Source organism: Hemitrygon akajei, chromosome 15, assembly GCF_048418815.1.
Source record: "Hemitrygon akajei chromosome 15, sHemAka1.3, whole genome shotgun sequence".
NCBI lineage: Eukaryota > Metazoa > Chordata > Chondrichthyes > Myliobatiformes > Dasyatidae > Hemitrygon > Hemitrygon akajei.
The window spans coordinates 20,143,576-20,164,763 of NC_133138.1; the positions used below are offsets into that span (position 1 = coordinate 20,143,576).

The 21,188-nt window shown below is 39.7% G+C and overlaps 1 protein-coding gene across 1 annotated transcript in view; it reads right to left on the reverse strand.

Moving 5' to 3' along the window:
- wwc1 (WW and C2 domain containing 1) overlaps positions 1-21,188 on the reverse strand; it is a 114,000-nt gene that overhangs the window by 54,103 nt on the left and 38,709 nt on the right. The window contains exons 2-5 of the mRNA XM_073067281.1: positions 18,864-18,973; positions 10,049-10,252; positions 7,873-7,949; positions 6,007-6,086 (exon numbers count right to left, since the gene is read on the reverse strand). Of these exons, the coding sequence (XP_072923382.1) occupies positions 6,007-6,086; positions 7,873-7,949; positions 10,049-10,252; positions 18,864-18,973 (471 nt within the window). The remainder of the gene's footprint in view (positions 1-6,006; positions 6,087-7,872; positions 7,950-10,048; positions 10,253-18,863; positions 18,974-21,188) is intronic.

Below are 21,188 nucleotides of genomic sequence, written 5' to 3' on the forward strand. Positions count from 1 at the left end.
GTTTCTTAATATAGAAATATTTTAGCATTATTTTTTCAATACCGGATCTAAATAAACTACCCATAGCACTGTGAGAGTACACTCCATCAGGATGGCAGCATTTCAAGATGTCAGATCACTGCCAGCTTCTCAAGGGCAATTGGAGATGGGCAATAAAATGGCTTCATCAGTGACACCCACATTCCATAAATAAATAAATAAACAAACAGACAAACTGACAATGTCTGCAAATCTCCTTCTGAGTCCTCTGAGCCTGACATGTTTATGCACACAGGAAGCCAGATATGCTGGGAATCTGCCTGAGTAAGCCCATCCGAGGAATTTTGATCTTTCAACTCACTTCTGACACATCCGCTTTCTGTACTTAATTGGATCTCCCTGCCTAAATCACAACTCACAATCCACCCATTACCTTCAGCCCATGGATACAACGGATACAGACATGCCAACCCAATCACAGATTTGCTGACCTGACATTCCCATGCAATTAGCCAACATCCTCCAAACTCTCCAATGCTCAACAGACCTTGATGTCAACCTGCCAGCCTAACTCCTTGTCACTTTGACCATCTGTTCGATCTGCACCTGAAAAGCAAGCAGCTTTCAAACACTGTGCCAAGGTCCATCCTTCGTACATTTGGTCACCTTTTCAGATCAATGGTGAATCATGGACAGAAAAGGCATTTTGAGGCCATAGGTCATGCTAGTTGCACAAAATACCTTGGTCTTGCATTCCACTGAACACTCCTTGAACAAATATTTATTGGTCTTCTATATATTAACAGCTTAATAATCTAAACAGATGACATTCACTTTCCAGACAGGTGTCATTTTTACATTCTGCTAACAACCTTCATCACACAAACTACATCCAAACAACAATGAAAAATGGTGCTATCTTCAGGTTTTCTTAGGGGGTGGGGATGAAGTCGGGGTTAATGATTATTCACATATATCCCTTTTTCTGAGAAACACACACCACAGAAATCAATTAACATCCATTATCAGTAAAAATAATTCAAATGTAAAACCCCATAATCCATTCTCTGCACATAATAAAGTACAAGCTGTCATAGACAATAGTATTAGGTGTCTTCCCTATATTTCCACGATTTCTGGAAGGATCACCTAGATCCTGAAGAAATGTCAGACAAATACTATCCACAAACCCATAAGGAAGCTCAAATCACAGCTTATGCAGATCAAAGATAACCTGAGACTCAGGACGGCTGACATTCATAGGTGGGAGAGTGGAAACCTGATTGGATGAGGACTAACCAATTAGGAGGGACAGATGACAAGGGTGTAAACACCACTGGACTAGACATGCCCAGGCATCATCCCTGATGAAGATGGTAGAGCTTGTCATCGAAACGTTGGTTAAAATCGATAGCTGTATCTAGCTGGAAGCCCAAGAAGAGTTTATTCATCATATACGCTGGGAAAACACGAGATCCTTTTTCAATAGTGATTTATTTCATAGAATCAGTTTACTACTATTTTTCTGATAGCCAAATTTCCTCAGCTCATGAAATGATTGCAGCACAGCAGGCGAAAACAATTTTGGACATGGGTACTTGGTTTAGAAATTCTACAGCAATATTGACATGGCCTTACCCAAGATAAAACATTTTCTTTAGAACACACAAATGAAATTAGATGGGGCACTGCCAAGGAACCAGAATTGTCAGTGCAGAAAGAGGGCAATGGGGTGAGTAAAGTTGCTAAAATAGACCTCAGAAATGCAGATGGTGTAGGTCACCCCATTGTACTTAGGAGATCCCAAAAAGAGTAACAAGCTATATATTGCATATTACTAAGTATCTCCGTGTACATTTGGGGCCTTGTGTGTATTATGTGCATGCACATTTACATGCAGTCATATACGTACACATATATTCTATGTGGTAGTAGATGTACGGTGAAATGTGCAATGGATATTTTGTACTTCTTGATTCATGCTCTGTTCACAATTTCTATTATTTTGTGCAGAAGCTGGTTCTTGTGACCTACAATAAAAGACGACGTGTGATCTAATTTCTAGGTAATCATTCTTTAGGAGTTGTGGCAAGCACTTTTTGATCCAAACAAACAAAATGCCGTGAACAAGAACAAAAAGCTTTCCAACAACAAAAACATAATATGCAGTTACTAAAATAGGAAACAAAAGTGTATGCAAAGAAACAAAGATGTAAAGATAAAGGAACTTGCTTTAGATTTCCATGTATTTTATTACCAACAAAGCCACTGATAATAAAAATTCAGGTCACATTCCAAAGGCATTTATCTACAAGTCTAAACAAGATCATCGGTCAGGTGTCATAAAATCTTAGGAATTTATACTGCAGGAAGTGGCGATTCTGCCCGTTGCATTCATGCTAACTAAAGGAGCTTATCCATCACATGCACATCAAAGTCTACAGTGAAACGTGTTGTCTGCATTAACAACCAACACAATCTAAGGATATGTTGGGGGAAGCACACATTTTGGCTGCAATATAATTTGCCCCCAATGTTCTGCAGAACATATGAAAAACAAGATCAGGACAACAGCAACAAAAAAAAAACACACAAAAGGGAAACAAGCCCATTTCCTTCCTCTCAATTCACTCACACAAACAGAACCCCAATCTTGGGATGGGCTGCCTCCGGGCCTCTAGCCTCCAGTGGATTCGCAGACTTCAAACCTTTCACTTCCCCAATAGACTCGCAGACTCAGGGATTCGGGCATCAGGCCTTGACATCCAGACTTACGATCAACCTTCAGGCTTCACTCTTCGGCATCAACCCCAGACTCGCTGACTTATATACCTAAAGGGTGATTGGCCCTCACCCCTCCTGCCCGTAATGACTCCCTGGAACCCACTGATCTGAGGGGACCATGCGCTCTTGAACTTGCTAGTCTTTGTTCACAGCGCTTGCCAGCCTGATTATCAATATATGGATATCAGATCACACAACCATATCACTGGCCTTTGAACACAGAGTGGAGGCCTAAGATCCAGCCTGATCTGTAATTCCCCCACATCCCTGTCCCCAAAACTGAACCTGACCACTAACACCCATTTCTGACTCTAAAATCATCCCTACAAGCCTAAAGGTCTTAGAGATCTTGAATATTTTTGGAATTGGAACTGGTTTTATTTCAAGGTAAAGTGAAAAGCTTGTCTTACATACTGTTCAGACAGACCAATTCATCACACAGTGAGGTAGCACAAGGAAAAACAAAACAATAACAGAATGCAAAATCAAGTGTAACAGCTACAACAAAGGCCCAGTACAGGCAGACAATAAGGTGCAGGATCATAACAAGGTAGACTGTAAGGCCAAGAGCCCATCTTATCATACTAGGGAAGCATTCAATGGTCTCATAATATCGAGGTAGAAACTGTCCTTGAGGTTACGTACTTTCACACTTTTGTTTCTTCTGCAATATTGTATGTCTTCTCTCTATTGCTTTGGTGCTGCCCTTGTCGGCCATTGTTGGCTCTATAGAATGCTTCTTCTCCTTGGATTGAACTGATCCTGCACCTTCTGAATTGTTCCCAGTAACTTCAGCCATTGCGGCTCTGCTGTCATCTCTGCAAGTGTCCCCTTCCAATCAACTTCGGGTAGCTTATCTTTCATGTCTGCATAGTTCCCTTTTCTCCATGGTAATACTGATAACTCTGAGTTAGCTTCTCTCTCTCAAACTGCAGGGTGAACTCTATCATATTATGATCACTGCCTCCTAAGGGTTAGTTTACCTTGAGCTCCCTAATCAACTCTGGTTCATTACACATCACTCAAACCAGAATTGCTTTCCCCTGTTATGTACCCCTAGGGTTCATATTTTCTGTGGACAACCACTTTAAAATGTCGGGAGAATGAGACTGGCTTTTGGACACTGAGCTGTTACAGAGAGAGAGAGGGGGCAAGATTTAATGTTATGGATCCTCGGCTGATTATTTACCTTTCTCCAAGGACACTTTGCCTGCTTGTTAAGATTCCTGCAGAGACAGCAGGGCGGAGCCGATTGATGGACAGCTGGTGTCCAGGATGTGGAGATAAAAAGCAGGTCTGTTGGGACAGACAGACACACCATGGGACACTGAACGAGCTTTGTGCACCCATGTGAAGGTGGGGTTTTGGAGGATTGATTCAGGGAAATAGATCAGTGGCTCACAGTATGAAAAGGTGAGACCAGTGGGGAACTACTTGTGTGTCCTCCCTTGCCTGGGTGATAGCTCCACCACTGAAGAACGGTCACCTTTATTTGTGATCACATTCGGTGACTTTAAAGGAAAAAGGGAGAAGAAGGTTTGAAACAGAAGAAACCTAGTGACAAAGAGGTCACTGTTTGAGTTCCATTCGAATACGAAGGTGTGACTGTCACGTAGTTAATCCACAGGAGTGGGTTCTCTGGTGAGGGGGAAACCTTTGTGATTACCACTTGTGTGTTATCCTTGTTTGGGTGTGGTAGTTCACTGAAGAAAGGCACCCCTGTAGCAAATCACTGTAGGAGTTAGTTCGTATGTCGTGGAACTAGATAAGTGGCTATCACAGTTGTGTGTTTGGGGTAACCTTGTGTGGAATCTACCTGTGTGTGATAATCCTGGCCTGGGTTGGTAGTTTTACCACTTGAAGACGGTACCTCAGTGATAAGCTACTGTTGGTGATAATCCATACGTGGTTTCTGTTTGAGTATCCTGTAGTCACCACTTTGGGATGACCCGTAGCTGAATTCGGGTGTGGTACCACTTATGTTGAAAGGATATTCGTTGAAGATCACTGTCGGTGATACTTTGTGTGTGGAGTGGAACAACTTCGGAGATAAAACCTCCGAAAATAAAAATTTTGGAATATTGACATAATTGCCTTCTCACAACATATGCCTTTGGATTACAAATCTCTCTCTCTTACCGACAACAACAACCTTGTGCATTGAATTGACCTTTCTTACATATCATCGTAAGACTGGATTCATTTACCCCTGGACTTGAAGAAGCTTGGTTTTCCTATTTCCACACTTATGTACAGATATATCATTGCTAACCTGTTTGCTATATTTGCATTTATAGTACTGTATTGCATAGTATACTAATAAACACTATTAGTTTTAGTAATACCAGACTTCAAAGTGTTTTCCATTTCTACTGGTTCTTAACCCGGTCACGGGGTACGTGACACCCCCTAGTAGACTCAATCACAAGCTGCTCAAAAAAGCCATCTTGTAGGCATTTTACAAATTCCTCCTCTTGGGATTCAGCACCAGCCTGATACCTCCCATCAGGGTCTTTTTACCCTTGCAGTTTCTTAACTCTACCATGATGATCTTACATCTTCTAATCCTATGTCACTTCTTTCACCCCCCCTGCACTATTCAGTTCAAAGCTCTATCCACAACACTAGTTATATGATGTTTATGACTCATACAGCTAACTCCACAACACTGTTAAGTGTAACAAAAACACAAGAGCATTGCATTGAGATCATCTTGCTTCATTCTCAAATAATTCAATCATAAAGAATCCCAAATGCCATGGAATATGAACACATAATAAAGTAATCTGCATATTGAGAACATTTTGTGTAAATTAACCACGATTTTATTTATTTATTTAATTCTGAGTTAGCACTCTGCTGTTACTAATTCACTGGCATGTTAATCATCTTCTGTTATTTAATCCTTCGTGATTTTGGTCAATGTTTTAGATCCTATCTTTACTTAATGAGTAAAAAGAACGCCCCATTTCTTTTTCATTCGTTTTTGCATTGTGAATGAATTTTTCAGCATAATGAATCTATCCTACATTCTTATTTTATGGTACTTTCCACCTAAAATCTGCATAAGATTTGCAGCCTTACCAACTTTAGTATGGAAACACGATAATCACTACTTCTTGCTTTGGTTATAGAGTGGTTCTGTGTTCAAGCTAAAAGTCATGTTTTTTTTCCTTTTCATAATCTAGAAATCTATAACAAGGAATTTAATTTTCAAAAAAAATCTTAAAATTTTATACTCACGCTTTAAGAGTTTCGAATCCTTGCTCTTTATACTGCAGTTCATGTCTCATATAAGTTAGCTCATTCTTCAATTTATTCACCTATGTTAAAAAATAATAATAATTCTGGGTTATTTTTGAAAGGTGACATATCAGTTTTTTTGGAAATTTGTAATGCTAATATTCAGTAGCCACTTCAGCACACAAAAGGCATATTGCCAAAGCATTATAAATTCTTAATAAATGTATTGAAATTTTAAATGTTTCAATACTGTAATGAACAGGTATAGCCATGATTAAACTAAATCACAAGCTGAAGTTTGACATATCAGGAGTCTTCCAAGTTCATAACTCACAGAATAGATGATGGGGTGGTGTCTTTGGACTTACAGAAAGCCTGTGATAAAATGCCAAATGAGATTATTCAATGAAATGAGACTGCATGATTTTGAAGATAATGCATTAATGAACATTAATGATTGGTGAATAGACAGAAATAGTATGAATAAATAAATGTTTTTCAGGTTGGTAGACTCAAACGAGTGCGTTGCCAGAGTGATCAGTGTTGATGGACTGACTGTTCACAATAATTTGGGTCAGGGGGATCAAGTATACTATATTTAAGTTTGCTGATGATAAATAGCCATGTAGGAGATACAAAAGAGTGCAGATACTGGAATCTGGAGGATTTAACAATCTGCTGCAAGAACTGAGCTGCATCTATGCAGTAAAAAAATGAGGGAGGATGTAGGAGGCTACTTAGAGGTTTCAAGGGAAAAGAAACAGGTAAAGTGAACTGGTGAAGATATGTTAAGTGCCTAATATAATGTAGAAAAAATGTGAGATCACTCCCTTTAAGGACAAAAGTATAGTTGCATCTTGCTGCAATTATATATAACTCTGGCGAGACTGCATTTAGAATTTTCTGTCCAGTTCTGACCTTTGTTCATGAGAATGGATATAACTGTAATGGAGGAAACCATCAAGGATACACCATACTGATTCCTGGGATGACTATCTTAGTACAGAAGAATGAATCATGGACTGGCTCATTCACAAGGGATCTCACTGAAACATACAATACTGTTAAAGACCTTTACATGGTGGATATGAAATTAGTCTTACTCTTGGCTGTGTGTCTAGAACCAGGGCTCAGTCTCAAAATAAGTTGTTAGCTATTCAGGACAGAATTGAGCAGGTATTTCTTGACCTAAAGGGTAATGAATGTTTTCAATTCTCTATCCAAGAGGGCTGTGCAGACTCATTCATGGAGTAAAAATATGAAAGTGATTAATTTTTAAATATTAAGAAAATCAAGACATATGAGATTAGTGCTGTAAAATGGTGAGATAAAAGATCAGCCATGATCACATTGCTGAGGAGTTACAGATGAATTAAATATTATAAAATTAGCAGCAAACATCCCCAGTTCTGAATTTATAATGGGCAAAAGCTTTTTGAAAAGTGGCTGAACATTGTTTGGACTTAAGACATTGCCCTCTGATGTTCTGGGAGTAAAATAGTAATTTTTACTGACATGAACTGAGCTTGATAGATTTCTGTGACTGATGAAGGGTCTCGGCCTGAAATGTCGACTGTTTACTCTTTTCCATTGATGCTGCCTGGCCTCCTGAGTTCCTCTAGCATTTTGTGTGCATATCTTGGATTTTCAGCATCTGCAGATTTTCTCTTATTTATGTGACTTAACCAGATCTAGCTGTGAATGATTAAATCTGCTGCTTGCCTTGTCTAAAAAGCTGCATGATACTTGCTTTAAGACCCTGGATTCAAGAATACGAATCAGCTCTGAACTGGTACTGGGAGCAGCCAATGTGGGGGCTCTACATAATTTGATCATCACAGATTAAAGAATTAATTTTGATCTTACTCTTGATTTGGTTGTTGAAATTTCAGCTTTGAGAATGTCTGGATCATATTTAGTACTAGACGAAGAGCTTGAGAATACTGAAAAAAAAGCACAAAAATATTCAATCATGATCTTGGCTTTTAAAAGTACAATAAAAATAAACATGTATGTAGGTCATATTTAATTACTGCAATCCTTGTGGAAATGTAAGACATTGCCAACCCACCACTTTTTAGAAAATCTTTCCAGATTGCAGACTTACTTAATAATAATCTACTAGCCCTGATGTTCAAAGAAATATCTGTAGTTCCACATGGAATTGCAAACAATTCTTCACATACTTGTCAGGAATTTGGATACACCTCCAAATTTAGAAAGAAACAGGCAAGTTATAAGAGTTTGCCAACAGTTTGGCTGCGAGCATTCCATTTGCTAAATACTGACTACAAGGAGTGTTTTACTCAATTCCATTATCTAATATCTATAAGTGTACCATATCATTCAATAAATCTCAATTAACAAAGTGCTGTAAAACTAAAGCCATAGAAACAGGAAGGATTGTAGCACCAGTGTCAGTTTCTGACTGAGAAAGTTCAGAAACTGTAGAAGAAAAAAATGTGTATTTCAGATGATCAAAATTTCTTTAACTGAAGTTAATTTAAAGATTAGCTTTATTATTAGCATGACATTTAAAAGTTCTATAGATGTGTGGTGGAGAATATAATGACCAGCTGCATACAGCCTGGTATGGAAACATCAAAGCTCTTGAATGGAAAATCCTATAAAAAATCATGGATACAGCCCAGTTCATCACAGGTAAAGCCTTCCCCACCACCGAGCACATCCTCGTGAAGTGCTGTCACAAGAAAGCAGCATCCATCATCAGAGTCCATCACCACCTAGGACATGCTCTTTTCTTGTTGCTGCCATTAGGAAGAAGGTACAGGAGCCTCAGGACTCACACAACCAGGTTCAAGAACAGTTATTACCCCTCAACCATCAAGCTCTTGAACCAAAGGGGATAACTTCACTCACCTACAAGCCCCATCATTGAAATGTTCCCACAACCTACAGACTCTTTCAATGACTCTTCATCTCATGTACTTGATATTTATTGCTTATTTATTATTATTATTATCATTATTCTAACTTTCCTATTGCATTTGCACAGTTTGTTTCTTGCACACTGGTCAAACACCCAAGTTGGTGCAACTTTTCATTGATTCTATTATGCATTTATTGAGTATGCCTGTGAGAAAATGAATCTCAGGGTTGTATATGGTGACATATATGTACTTTGATGATAAATTTACTTAGACATATTTGTAATATGTACATCAAAACATACAATGAAATGCATTGTTTACAGCTAATCAAATCAACAAGGATTGTGCTAGGCAGCTCACAGGTATTGCCACACTCTGGTGCTAACATAGCATGCCCACAACTCACTAACCCTAACCCTATCCCCTTGGAACGTGGGAGGAAACACAGCACTCAGAGGAAACACACACGACCACAGGGAAAATGTACAAACTCCTTACAGAATGCAGCAAGAATCAAACCCCAATCTTACTGTTGACAATGTAAAGTTACCCGCTACACTACCGTACCGCATAAATGTACTTATTTGTTCATTTTATCAAAAAATAACCTACATTTTTTGTGAATGTTCTCCAGTGTTAAGAGGCATTTATTAAGAGCTAAACTTTAATGGGTGGTTCAGCCTGGGCATGTTTTAATAGCAGTCAAGCATTTCTAAAGGATTTAGAACCTGAACAACCTAACCAAATCAGATTAGAGCCAACTTCAGAGACAAAGCTGACAATGTCAACCCAGACCCCAAGAAAATGGCAAGTGCGTGTTCCCAGGGAATTCTAGGCCAATGATCCCCAGAATAAAGCAAAGTTTAATTCTAGTGAATCTACATTTAAAATTATTGCATTCCCACAAAAAGATTTTACCCCAATGTGGTAATCCAAATAGGTAGGACCAAGCTACTCTTTAATCAATAAGGAAAATTACAAATTCAGGATCAAAAAGACTGGAAACATACAATTGTACCCTAAACTTTATTACAAAATCTGTGCATGAAGATCAGTGAAGGAAATGCTATGCTGATGTTTCATTATATTTAAAAATCAGCCAATACTTCTGTATGTAGAAGAGAAACAGCCAGACTAGAAACAGCACTCACAGCTGGTCTGGGAACTAGATTTATCTTTCCAAACGTCATATAACTGCTTGTATTCATGTTGAGCTAATTCTAATCTCTGTTGCTTCACTTGGTAGATTTCCTTCTGCGCAGTCAGTGCATCCTGAGCTACTACCAGATAGTCCTTCAACATGCGTTGCTGTTCTCTTCGCCACTGAGCCCGAGGATCCTCCACCTGCGTTGTCTCTGAAAGGCAATAAATCATGATATTATATTAAAGTTCACGTTTTAAAACAATTAAGGAAATGTGGAACATGCAAAAGGTTTCAAGATGTATCAGGTTCAACTATCCGTAAATTATCATGGGACTTAAAATGAGAACGTACACTAATTTACAGTTATTCACCCCAAAAGCTGCAAAATAATGGGACTGTGGATTTATGATTTCTAAAGACACGGGTAAATAAAAAATAAGAATAGTAATAACCCAAGTAGCCCTTTGAGTCTGCTGCAACAATTTTTGATTTTGTCTCTTCTCTCCCAGCCAAACGCTATAACTTTTCATTCTACTGTGGTTCAAAATATTATTGTTGCCTCAAAGGTAACATCTACAACTTCCTAATGTGAAAGATTCAGAACACCCAGAGCAGAAACTCTACCTCATCTCATTGTTAAGTGACCAAATTCTTATTGCAAGACCTCTTCACCACAAAACTTCCTCAGAGGTTCTATTCTGTCTCTTCAAAATATTATGTTCAAATGAGATCACCTCTCCTAATTTGGTTTTTAAAATTAGCAGTACAAGTTCAGTCTGGAATTAGTTCTTTGAAACCGCACTGTGCAACCATTAAATATATCTTTCTTTAAGTGAGGATACTAAGACAGCTTGGCTCACTGAATGCTAACTTTTGTTTCATCATTGCGGTGATCATGATCCCATGACCACGATTGTTCTTAGCAGATTTTTCTATAGAAGTGATCTGCCATTGTTTTAATCTGGGCAAAGTCTTTACAAGACGGGTGACAATAACCATTATCAATATTCTTGAGAGATTGTCTGCCTGATGTCACTGGTCGCATAACCAGGACATGCGATATGCACCAGCTGCTCATATGACCATCTGCTACCATGACTTAATGTGACCCTGAATGGGGGGGCTAAGCAGGTGCTACAACTTACCTAAGGGTGACCTGCAGGCTAACGGAGAGAAGGAGTGCCTTACACCTCCTTTGGTAGAGATGGATCTCCACCCCACTACACATAATCCCCTTGAAAAACAGTACAACATCCAATTTAGCTTAATTATGTAAACATGCTATGTATTTCCGTATTTACTCATAACATAAAAGGGGGCAACTTTATCCCATCATTTATTCCAGCACACAGTGCCCCTCTGCCCCACTAACTTTATCTGTAACCCATTGTCCCCACATTCTGATCAATTCATCCCAAGTTTTACAGACCAGGAACAATACAGAATGGCCAATTAACCTAAGAGAGTTGTCATGATGGGAGATTTTAATTTCCCAAATATCCATTGGCATCTCTCTACAGCAAGGGGTTTACATGGGGTGGAGTTTGTTAGGTGTGTTCAGGAGAGTTTCTTGACACAATATGTAGGTAAGCCTAGAAGAGGAGAGACTGAACTTGATTTGGTATTGGGAAATGAACCTGGTCAGGTGTCAGATCTCACAGTGGGAGAGCATTTTGTAGGTAGTGATCATAATTCTATCTCCTTTACAATAGCATTGGAGAGAGATAGGAGTAGACAAGTTAGAAAAGCATTTAATTGGAGTAAGGGGAATTATAAGGCTATCAGGCAGAAAATTGGAAGCTTCAATTGGGAAAAGATGTTCTCAAGGAAAAGTACAGAAGAAATGTGACAAATGTTTTGGGGATATTTCTGTGGGCTTTTGCATGGGTATGTTCCAATGAGACAGGAAAGTTATGGTAGGGTACAGGAACCATGGCATACAAAGGCTTTAATAAATCTAGTCAAGAAGAAAAGAAAAGCTTACAAAAGGTTCAGAGAGTTGGGTAATGTTAGGGATCTAGAAGATTATAAGTCTAACAGGAAGGATCTTAAAAAGGAAATTAGGAGAGCCAGAAGGGGCCATGAGAAGGTCTTGGCGAGAAGGATTAAGGAAAACCTCAAGGCATTCTACAAGATTGTGAAGACCAAGAGGATAAGACATGAAAGAAGAGGGCCTATCAAGTGTGACACTGGGTAAGTGTGTATGGAACCAGAGGAAATAGCGAGGTACTTAATGAATACTTTACTTCAGTATTCACTACCGAAAAGGATCTTGGTGATTGTTGTGCAGACTTGCAGCAGACTGAAAAGCTTGAGCATGTAAATATTAAGGAAGAGGATGTGCTGGACCTTTGGGAAAGTATCAAACATAGAAACATAGAAAATAGGTGCAGGAGTAGGCCATTCGGCCCTTCGAGCCTGCACCGCCATTCAGTATGATCATGGCTGAACATCCAACTCAGAACCCTGTACCTGCTTTCTCACCATACCCCCTGATCCCTTCAGCCACAAGGACCATATCTAACTTCCTCTTAAATATAGCCAATGAACTGGCCTCAACTGTTTCCTGTAGCAGAGAATTCCACAGATTCACCACTCTCTGTGTAAAGAAGTTTTTCCTCATCTCGGTCCTAAAAGGCTTCCCCTTTATCCTTAAACTGTGACCCCTCGTTCTGGACTTCCCCAACATTGGAAACAATCTTCCTGCATCTAGCCTGTCCAATCCCTTTAGAATTTTATACGTTTCAATAAGATCCCCCCTCAATCTTCTAAATTCCAGTGAGTATAAGCCTAGTCGATCCAGTCTTTCTTCATATGAAAGTCCTGCCATCCCAGGAATCAATCTGGTGAACCTTCTTTGTACTCCCTCTATGGCAAGAATATCTTTCCTCAGATTAGGGGACCAAAACTGCACACAATACTCTAGGTGCGGTCTCACCAAGGCCTTGTACAACTGCACTAGAACCTCCCTGCTCCTGTACTCAAATCCTTTTGCTATGAATGCCAACATACCATTTGCCTTTTTCACTGCCTGCTGTACCTGCATGCCCACCTTCAATGACTGGTGTACAATGACACCCAGGTCTCATTGCACCTCCCCTTTTCCGAATCGGCCACCATTCAGATAATAATCTGTTTTCCTGTTCTTGCAAACAAAGTGGATAACCTCACATTTATCCACATTAAATTGCATCTGCCATGAAGTTGCCCACTCACCTAACCTATCCAAGTCACCCTGCATCCTCTTAGCATCCTCCTCACAGCTAACACCGCCGCCCAGCTTCGTGTCATCCGCAAACTTGGAGATGCTGCATTTAATTCCCTCATCTAAATCATTAATATATACTATAAACAACTGGGGTCCCAGCACTGAGCCTTGCGGTACCCCACTAGTCACTGCCTGCCATTCTGAAATGGTCCCATTTACTCCCACTCTTTGCTTTCTGTCTGCCAACCAATTCTCTATCCACATCAACAGCATACCCCCAATACGGTGTGCTTTAAGTCTGCACACTAATCTCCTGTGTGGGACCTTGTCAAAAGCCTTTTGAAAATCTAAATATACCACATCCACTGGCTCTCCCCTATCCACTCTACTAGTTACATCTTCAAAAAATTCTGTAAGATTCGTCAGACATGATTTTCCTTTCACAAATCCATGCTGACTTTGTCCGATGATTTCACCTCTTTCCAAATGTGCTGTTATCACATCTTTGATAACCGACTCTAGCATTTTCCCCACCACTGATGTCAGACTAACTGGTCTATAATTCCACGGTTTTTCTCTCCCTTTTTTAAAAAGTGGGGTTACATTAGCCACCCTCCAACCCTCAGGAACTAATCCCGAATCTAAGGAGTTTTGAAAAATTATCACTAATGTATCCACTATTTCTTGGGCTACTTCCTTAAGCACTCTGGGATGCAGACCATCTGGCCCTGGGGATTTATCTGTCTTTAATCCCTTCAATTTACCTAACACCACTTCCCTACTAACACATATGTCCCTCAGTTCCTCCATCTCACTAGATCCTTGGTCCCCTACTATTTCCGGAAGATTATTTATGTCCTCCTTAGTGAAGACAGAACCAAAGTAGTTATTCAATTGGTCTGCCATGTCCTTGTTCCCTATGATCAATTCACCCGTTTCTGACTGTAAGGGACCTACATTTGTCTTGACCAATCTTTTTCTTTTCACATATCTATAAAAGCTTTTACAGTTAATTTTTATGTTCCCTGTCAGCTTTCTCTCATAATCTTTTTCCCCTTTCCTAATTAAGCCCTTTGTCCTCCTCTGTATTTCTCCCAGTCCTCAAGTGTGCCGCTTTTTCTGGCTAATTTATATGCTTCTTCTGTGGACTTGATACTATCCCTAATTTCCCTTATCAGCCACGGGTGCACTACCTTCCCTGGTTTATTCTTTTGCCAAACTGGGATGACCAATTGTTGTAGATCATCCATGTGATCTTTAAATGCTTACCATTGCATATCCACCGTCAACCCTTTACGTATCATTTGCCAGTCTATCTTAGCTAATTCACATCTCATACCTTCAAAGTTACCCTTCTTTAAGTTCAGAACCTTTGTTTCTGAATTAACTATGTCACTCTCCATCTTAATGAAGAATTCCACCGTATTATGGTCACTCTTACCCAAGGGGCCTCACACGACAAGATTGCTAACTAACCCTTCCTCATTGCTCAATACCCAATCTAGAATGACCTCCTCTCTGGTTGGTCCCTCGACATGTTGGTTCAGAAAACCATCCCGCATACATTCCAAGAAATCCTCTTCCTCAGCACCCTTACCAATTTGGTTCACCCAATCTATATGTAGATTGAAGTCACCCATTATAACTACTGTTTCTTTATTGCACACATTTCTAATTTCCTGTTTAATGCCATCCCCAACCTAACTACTACTGTTAGGTGGCCTGTACACAACTCCCACCAGCGTTTTCTGCCCCTTAGTGTTATGCAGCTCTACCCATATCGATTCCACATCCTCCAGGCTAATGTCCTTCCTTTCTATTGCGTTAATCTACTCTCTAACCAGCAATGCTACCCCACCTCCTTTTCTTTCCTGTCTATCCCTCCTGAATATTGAATATCCCTGGATGTTGAGCTCCCATCCTTGGTCACCCTGGAGCCATGTCTCTGTGATCCCAACTATATCATATTCATTAACAACCATCTGCACATTCAATTCATCCACCTTGTTACGAATGCTCCTCGCATTGACGCACAAAGCCTTCAGGCTTGTTTTTACAACACTCTTAGCCCTTATACAATTATTTTGAAAAGTAGCCCTTTTTGCTTTTTGCCCTGGATTTGCCTGCCTGCCACTTTTACTTTTCACCTTACTACTTTTTGCTTCTACCCTCATTTTACACCCTTCTGTCTCTCTGCACTTGTTCCCAACCCCCTGCCACATTAGTTTAAATTAGTTCAAGTTGGATAAGTCACCGGGACCAGATGAGATGTACCCCAGACTACTGTGGGAGGCGAAGGAGGAGATTGCTGAGCCTCTGGTGATGATCTTTGAATCATCAATGGGGACAGGAGGCTCCGGAGGATTGGAGGGTTGCGGATGTTGTTCCTTTATTCAAGAAATAGTAGAGAGTAGAGATAGCCCAGGAAATTATAGACCAGTGAGTCTTACTTCAGTGGTTGGTAAGTTGATGGAGAAGATCCTGAGAGGCAGGATTTATGAACATTTGGAGAGGCATAATATGATTAGAAGTAGTCAGCACGGCTTTGTCAAGGGCAGGTCGTGCCTTACGAGCCTGATTGAATTTTTTGAGGATGTGACTAAACACATTGATGAAGGAAGAGCAGTAGATGTAGTGTATATGGATTTCAGCAAGGCATTTGAGAGGGTACCCCATGCAAGGCTAATTGAGAAAGTAAGGAGGCATAGGATTCAAGGGGGCATTGCTTTGTGGATCCAGAACTGGCTTACCCACAGAAGTGAAAGAGTGGTTGTAGGTGGGTCATATTCTGCATGGAGGTCTGTGACCAGTGGTGTAACTCAGGGATCTGCTCTGGGACCCTTACTCTTCGTGATTTTTATAAATGACCTTAGGAAGTAGAGGGATGGGTTAGTAAGTTTGCTGATGACACTAAGGTTGCTGGTGTTGTGGTGGATAGTGCGGAGGGCTGCCAGAGGTTACAGCGGGACATTGATAGGATGCAAAACAGGGCTGAGAAGTGGCAGACTTCAACCCAGATAAGTGTGAAGTGGTTCATTTTAGTAGGTCAAATATGATGGCAGAATATAGTATTAATAGTGAGACTCTGGCAGTGTTGAGGATCAGAGGGATCTTGGGGTCCGAGTCCATAGGACGCTCAAAGCAGCTGCACAGGTTGACACTGTGGTTAAGAAGGCATATGGTGTATTCGCCTTCATTAATTGTGGAATTGAATTTAGGAGCCGAGGTATAATGTTGCAGCTATATAGGACCCTGGTCAGACCCCACTTGGAGTACTGTGCTTAGTTCTGGCTGCCTCACTACAGGAAGGATGTGGAAGCCATAGAAAAGTGCAGAGGATATTTACAAGGATGTTGCCTGGATTGGGGAGCATGTTTTATGAAAACAGGTTGAGTGAACTTGACCTTTTCTCCTTGGAGTGACGGAAGATGAGTGGTGAACTGATAGAGGTGTACAAGATGATGACATCGTGTGGATAGTCATTGATAGTGCATTGATCGTGTGGATAGTCAGAGGCTTTTTCCCAGGGCTGAAATGGTTGCCACAAGAGGACACAGGTTTAAGGTACTGGGGAGTAGGTACAGATGAGATGTCAGGGGTTAAGATTTTTATTCAGAGAGTGGTGAGTGCATGGAATGGGCTGCCGGCAACGGTGGTGGAGGCAGATACAATAGGGTCTTTTAAGAGAATTTTGGATAGGTAAATGGAGCTTAGAAAAATAGAGGGCTATGGGGAAGTCTAGTAATTTCTAAGGTAGGGACATGTTCAGCACAACATTGTGGGCCGAAGGGCCTGTATTGTGCTGTAGGTTTTCTATGTTTCTATTGTATATGTGGGAGTAAACAAGAACTCCCAGGAAATCCCACAGTGTTACATATAGTGTGGGCAAGGTCCATATAACAGCACACCTCAAAGATCATGATTGAACCTGGGTCACTGAATCTGTGAGACAGCAGCTCTAATAGCTTTGCTCACTTTACATGAAGGTACTAAGATCTCTCTGAATTATTTAGTCATTCATACTGATCAAACAGTGCCATGTTTCTGTTCTGTCCTTTCATAGACCTTCCGTGTCTACCTCAAAACTTGCTTCTCCACCTATCATTGCAACATTCATTAAATTAGATAAGAACATCAGATATAGAAGCAGAAATGGATCATCTGGCCTGTCGAGCCTGCTCCACCATACAATAATATTATGGCTGATCTGACCAAGGAGTTATCTCAGCTTTTCCCCAAACACTTAATTCCCCAGCTATGAATAATCTATCTAACTGTGTCTTAAGTATATTTAATGAGGTAGCCACTACCACTTCCCTGAGCAGAGAATTCTATAGATTCACCACTCTCTGGGAAAAACAATTTATCCTCATCTCCATCCTAAATCTATTCACCTAGACCTTGAGGCCATCTCCCCTAGCTCTGATCTGAACTACCAATGGAAACAACATTTCTGCTTGTTTTACAGTACTGTGCAAAAGCCTTAGGTGTATACACACATAGTGAATTAGCAAATAATTTAGCAAAATTTTACGTTTTGCACCGTACTGCTGCCGCAATTAAAAGAAAATCATGACGTATGTGAGCGATGATAAACCTAATTCTGATATGGGTCTCTATTGTGGAATAAGACTGAGAAGGGGGCAGGGCGTGGGGAATCATGGTTGGGATCCGGGAAAGGGAGAGGGGAGGGAGCAGGAAGCACCAGAAAGACATTCTGTAATGATCAATAAATCAATTGTTTGGAAACAAATAACCTTGCCAGGTGTCTCAGGGCTGGGTGTGTCTGCATCCTTGCCACCCCCTGCTCCTGGCACTCCTTCTCTGCCACCTGGCCCACTTCCCTCCTAGCACTCCACCCTCGCTATTTTTGACATCCTTTGCTCCCACCAGATTTACAAATTTTCTCTCTACTGCATGTTTACAAGTACAGTACTGTCCCTTTTATAGTTTTATGTTTCCATAAGTTCCCCATCTAATTCTTCTAAATTCCAGGATGGGATGAAAATCAAATATACCAAATCCATCAACTTCCACTTAGTTACTTGATTGTTACATATCCAAATCCTAATAAGTTAGTCAAACAGCATTTCTTTCATAAAAAGCATACAGTCTGTACCTAATCATGTTATGCCATTTTAATTATTCTGCTTTCTCTTAATTATTTGTTCTTCAACTGCATCATTATTCCATAGTTAATGCTGGGCTAAATAGCTTTAACAACTGTTGTCAATTATAGAATAATATTTAAATGCCAGTTTCTCCTTATTTATCATCATCTCCATTAATCTAATTTCTTAAAGTACCACTTATCATTCATACCTATGTAATTGCCTTTATTTAAATTCAGGATTCTAATTTTTAACAAATTTAACTTTGCCACACTAAGACTGAATACCATATTTAATCATATTATGATCACACATCACTAGTGAATCCTTTAGAGTGAGATAGTCAATTAATCATTTCTCATTACACACCAATTTTCAAAATAGCAAATCTCTGATTGGGTCCTCAGAATGTCATAGGAAATCCACCTTAAATGCATTCTATTAAGTTGCCCTCATTCTTGCCTTAGAGATGAAGAAAATAATTCCATAATTGGAAAGCTTACGTGTATTGTGATCAATGTAATAAACTCCAATTTGTGCATCAAATGCTTCTTCCCAGCCTAATGGTAATTCATCTCCTACACAATCACCAAATGAAAGGGGCTTGGTCCATCTAGAGAAAAAATAACAAAAAAAATCAGTCTCTTATTCTCTGTAACTATTTATTAATTAATTATGAACATACTGCTGCCTGCGTCATAATCTATTTCTCTGTAGTTCAATGTTGTATGGCACCGAAAAGCCATGGAAAACTTTAAAAATATGCATTTATATAATTTCCATCACTAAGAAAAACATGCTTCACAGAGGCAAAATTGGACTATGAGGAATCTAGAAATTTGGTCACAGTTTAAATCAGATTCTTAAGGAGAAGGTGTCAAGCTTTTGGAATTTTTGTGGTCCTGAAATGCTGGGCCATGTTGCAAATGTGGAGAAGCTGTTTTACATTGAAGAATATTATGATGGATATTTCCATAATGAGATAACAATATGGTTAACATCCAGAGTAGCCAGTAAAAAGGATGGAAATTGAAGACAGAGATGTAGAAATTGAATCAAATTTTGAATTAGGTTGTTGCAGGTTTCAGCTGGAACAAGTTCATCCTAGACTAGATTCTTAAAGCATTCAAGTTCTGCATTCTTTTAACTGGAAAGTTATGTGAGGTGAAGTGGTAGATGGGGTAGAAATATGTTAATGTGGTAGTTCACCCTTTACAGGTGATGTTATCTATGGGCTTCAAGTAGATATGAGGAAAGATAAATATGACTTTTTTTTTGGCAAAACTCCAAAGGTGATGTGTGGTTGGTAGGAAAAGCACAGCTCATCTTGCTATAAGCAAATGATAAAAATGTATTATATAATGTAAATAATGGCAGTAACATTAAGTCAGATGGCAAAGTGCTGAACAAAATTCAAGCTTTGCCCACCGTATCAACATCTCATGGTCATAATAACTGAAAGTGCTATTTATTATTTTGGTAAGGAACTTTTCGGTGCCCAGGGAAAAGCAGGATCATGTATATCACTCAAGTTGTTGATTTCACACAAAATATTTTATTGTATTGATAATAAACCCTTATGGGAAAATATAAATTAAACCAAGGTGCTGACTATATTCAGTGTTGCTAATATTACCTTACAGTCAAGCAGCAGTAAAAAAAGATTCAAACATTACACTTCACCTATTAATGAACCAAAAGCAAATTAACGATTGCTTAAAGTGTATAAAATCCATTTAATGGACTTAAATGTACTCTTCTCTGATGAATGAAATATTGCTTTTATCATCACAGCCTATTCACTAACGTCACAAGTACTGGAGATTCCAAGCTCAATGTATTTCCAGAACTTCAGAATCAGAATTATTATCACTGGCATGTGTTGTGAAATTTGTTAACTTAGCAGCAACAGTTCAATGCAATACATAATATAGTAGAAGAAAAAATAATAATAAATAAGTAAATCAATTACAGTACACGTATATTGGATAGATTTAAAAACATGCAAAAAACAGAAATAATGTACATTAAAAAAGTGAGATAGTGTTTACGGGTTCAATGTCCATTTAGGAATCAAATGGCAGTGGTGAAGAAACTGTTCCTGGATCGCTGAGTGTGTGCCTTCAGGCTTCTGTACCTCCTCCCTGATGGTATCAATGAGAAAAAAGTATGCCCTGGGTGCTTTCGGTCCTGTGCAGTAACCCCCACCCCCCCACCAATACCGAAGAGTGATGCAGCCTGTCAGAATGCTTTCCACGGTACATCGACAGAAGTTTTTGAGTGAATTTGTTGCCATACTAAATCTCTTCAAAATCCTAATGAAGTATAGTCTATCTTGCCTTCTTTATAACTGCATCAATATGTTGGAACCAGGTTAGGTCCTCAGAGATCTTGACACCCAGGAACTTGGAACTGCCAACTCTCTTCACTTCTGATCCTTCTATGAGGATTGGTATGCGTTCCTTCATCTTACCCTTCCTGAAGTCCACAATCAGCTCTTTCATCTTACTGACACTGAGTGCAAGGTTGTTGCTGCAGCACCACTCCACTTGCTGGCATACCTTGCTCCTGTACACTCTCTCATCTCCATCTGAGATTCTACCAACAATGGTTGTATTATCAGCAAATTTATACATAGTATTTGAGCTAATGCCTAGCCCCACAGTCATGGGTATAGAAAGAGTAGAGCAGTGGGCTAAGCACACACCCCTGAGGTGCACCAGTGTTGACTGTCAGTGAGGAGGATCCGCACCAATCGGCACAGATTGTGGTCTTCTGGTTAGGAAATCGAGAATCCAATTGCAGAGGGAGGTACAGAGGCCCAGGTA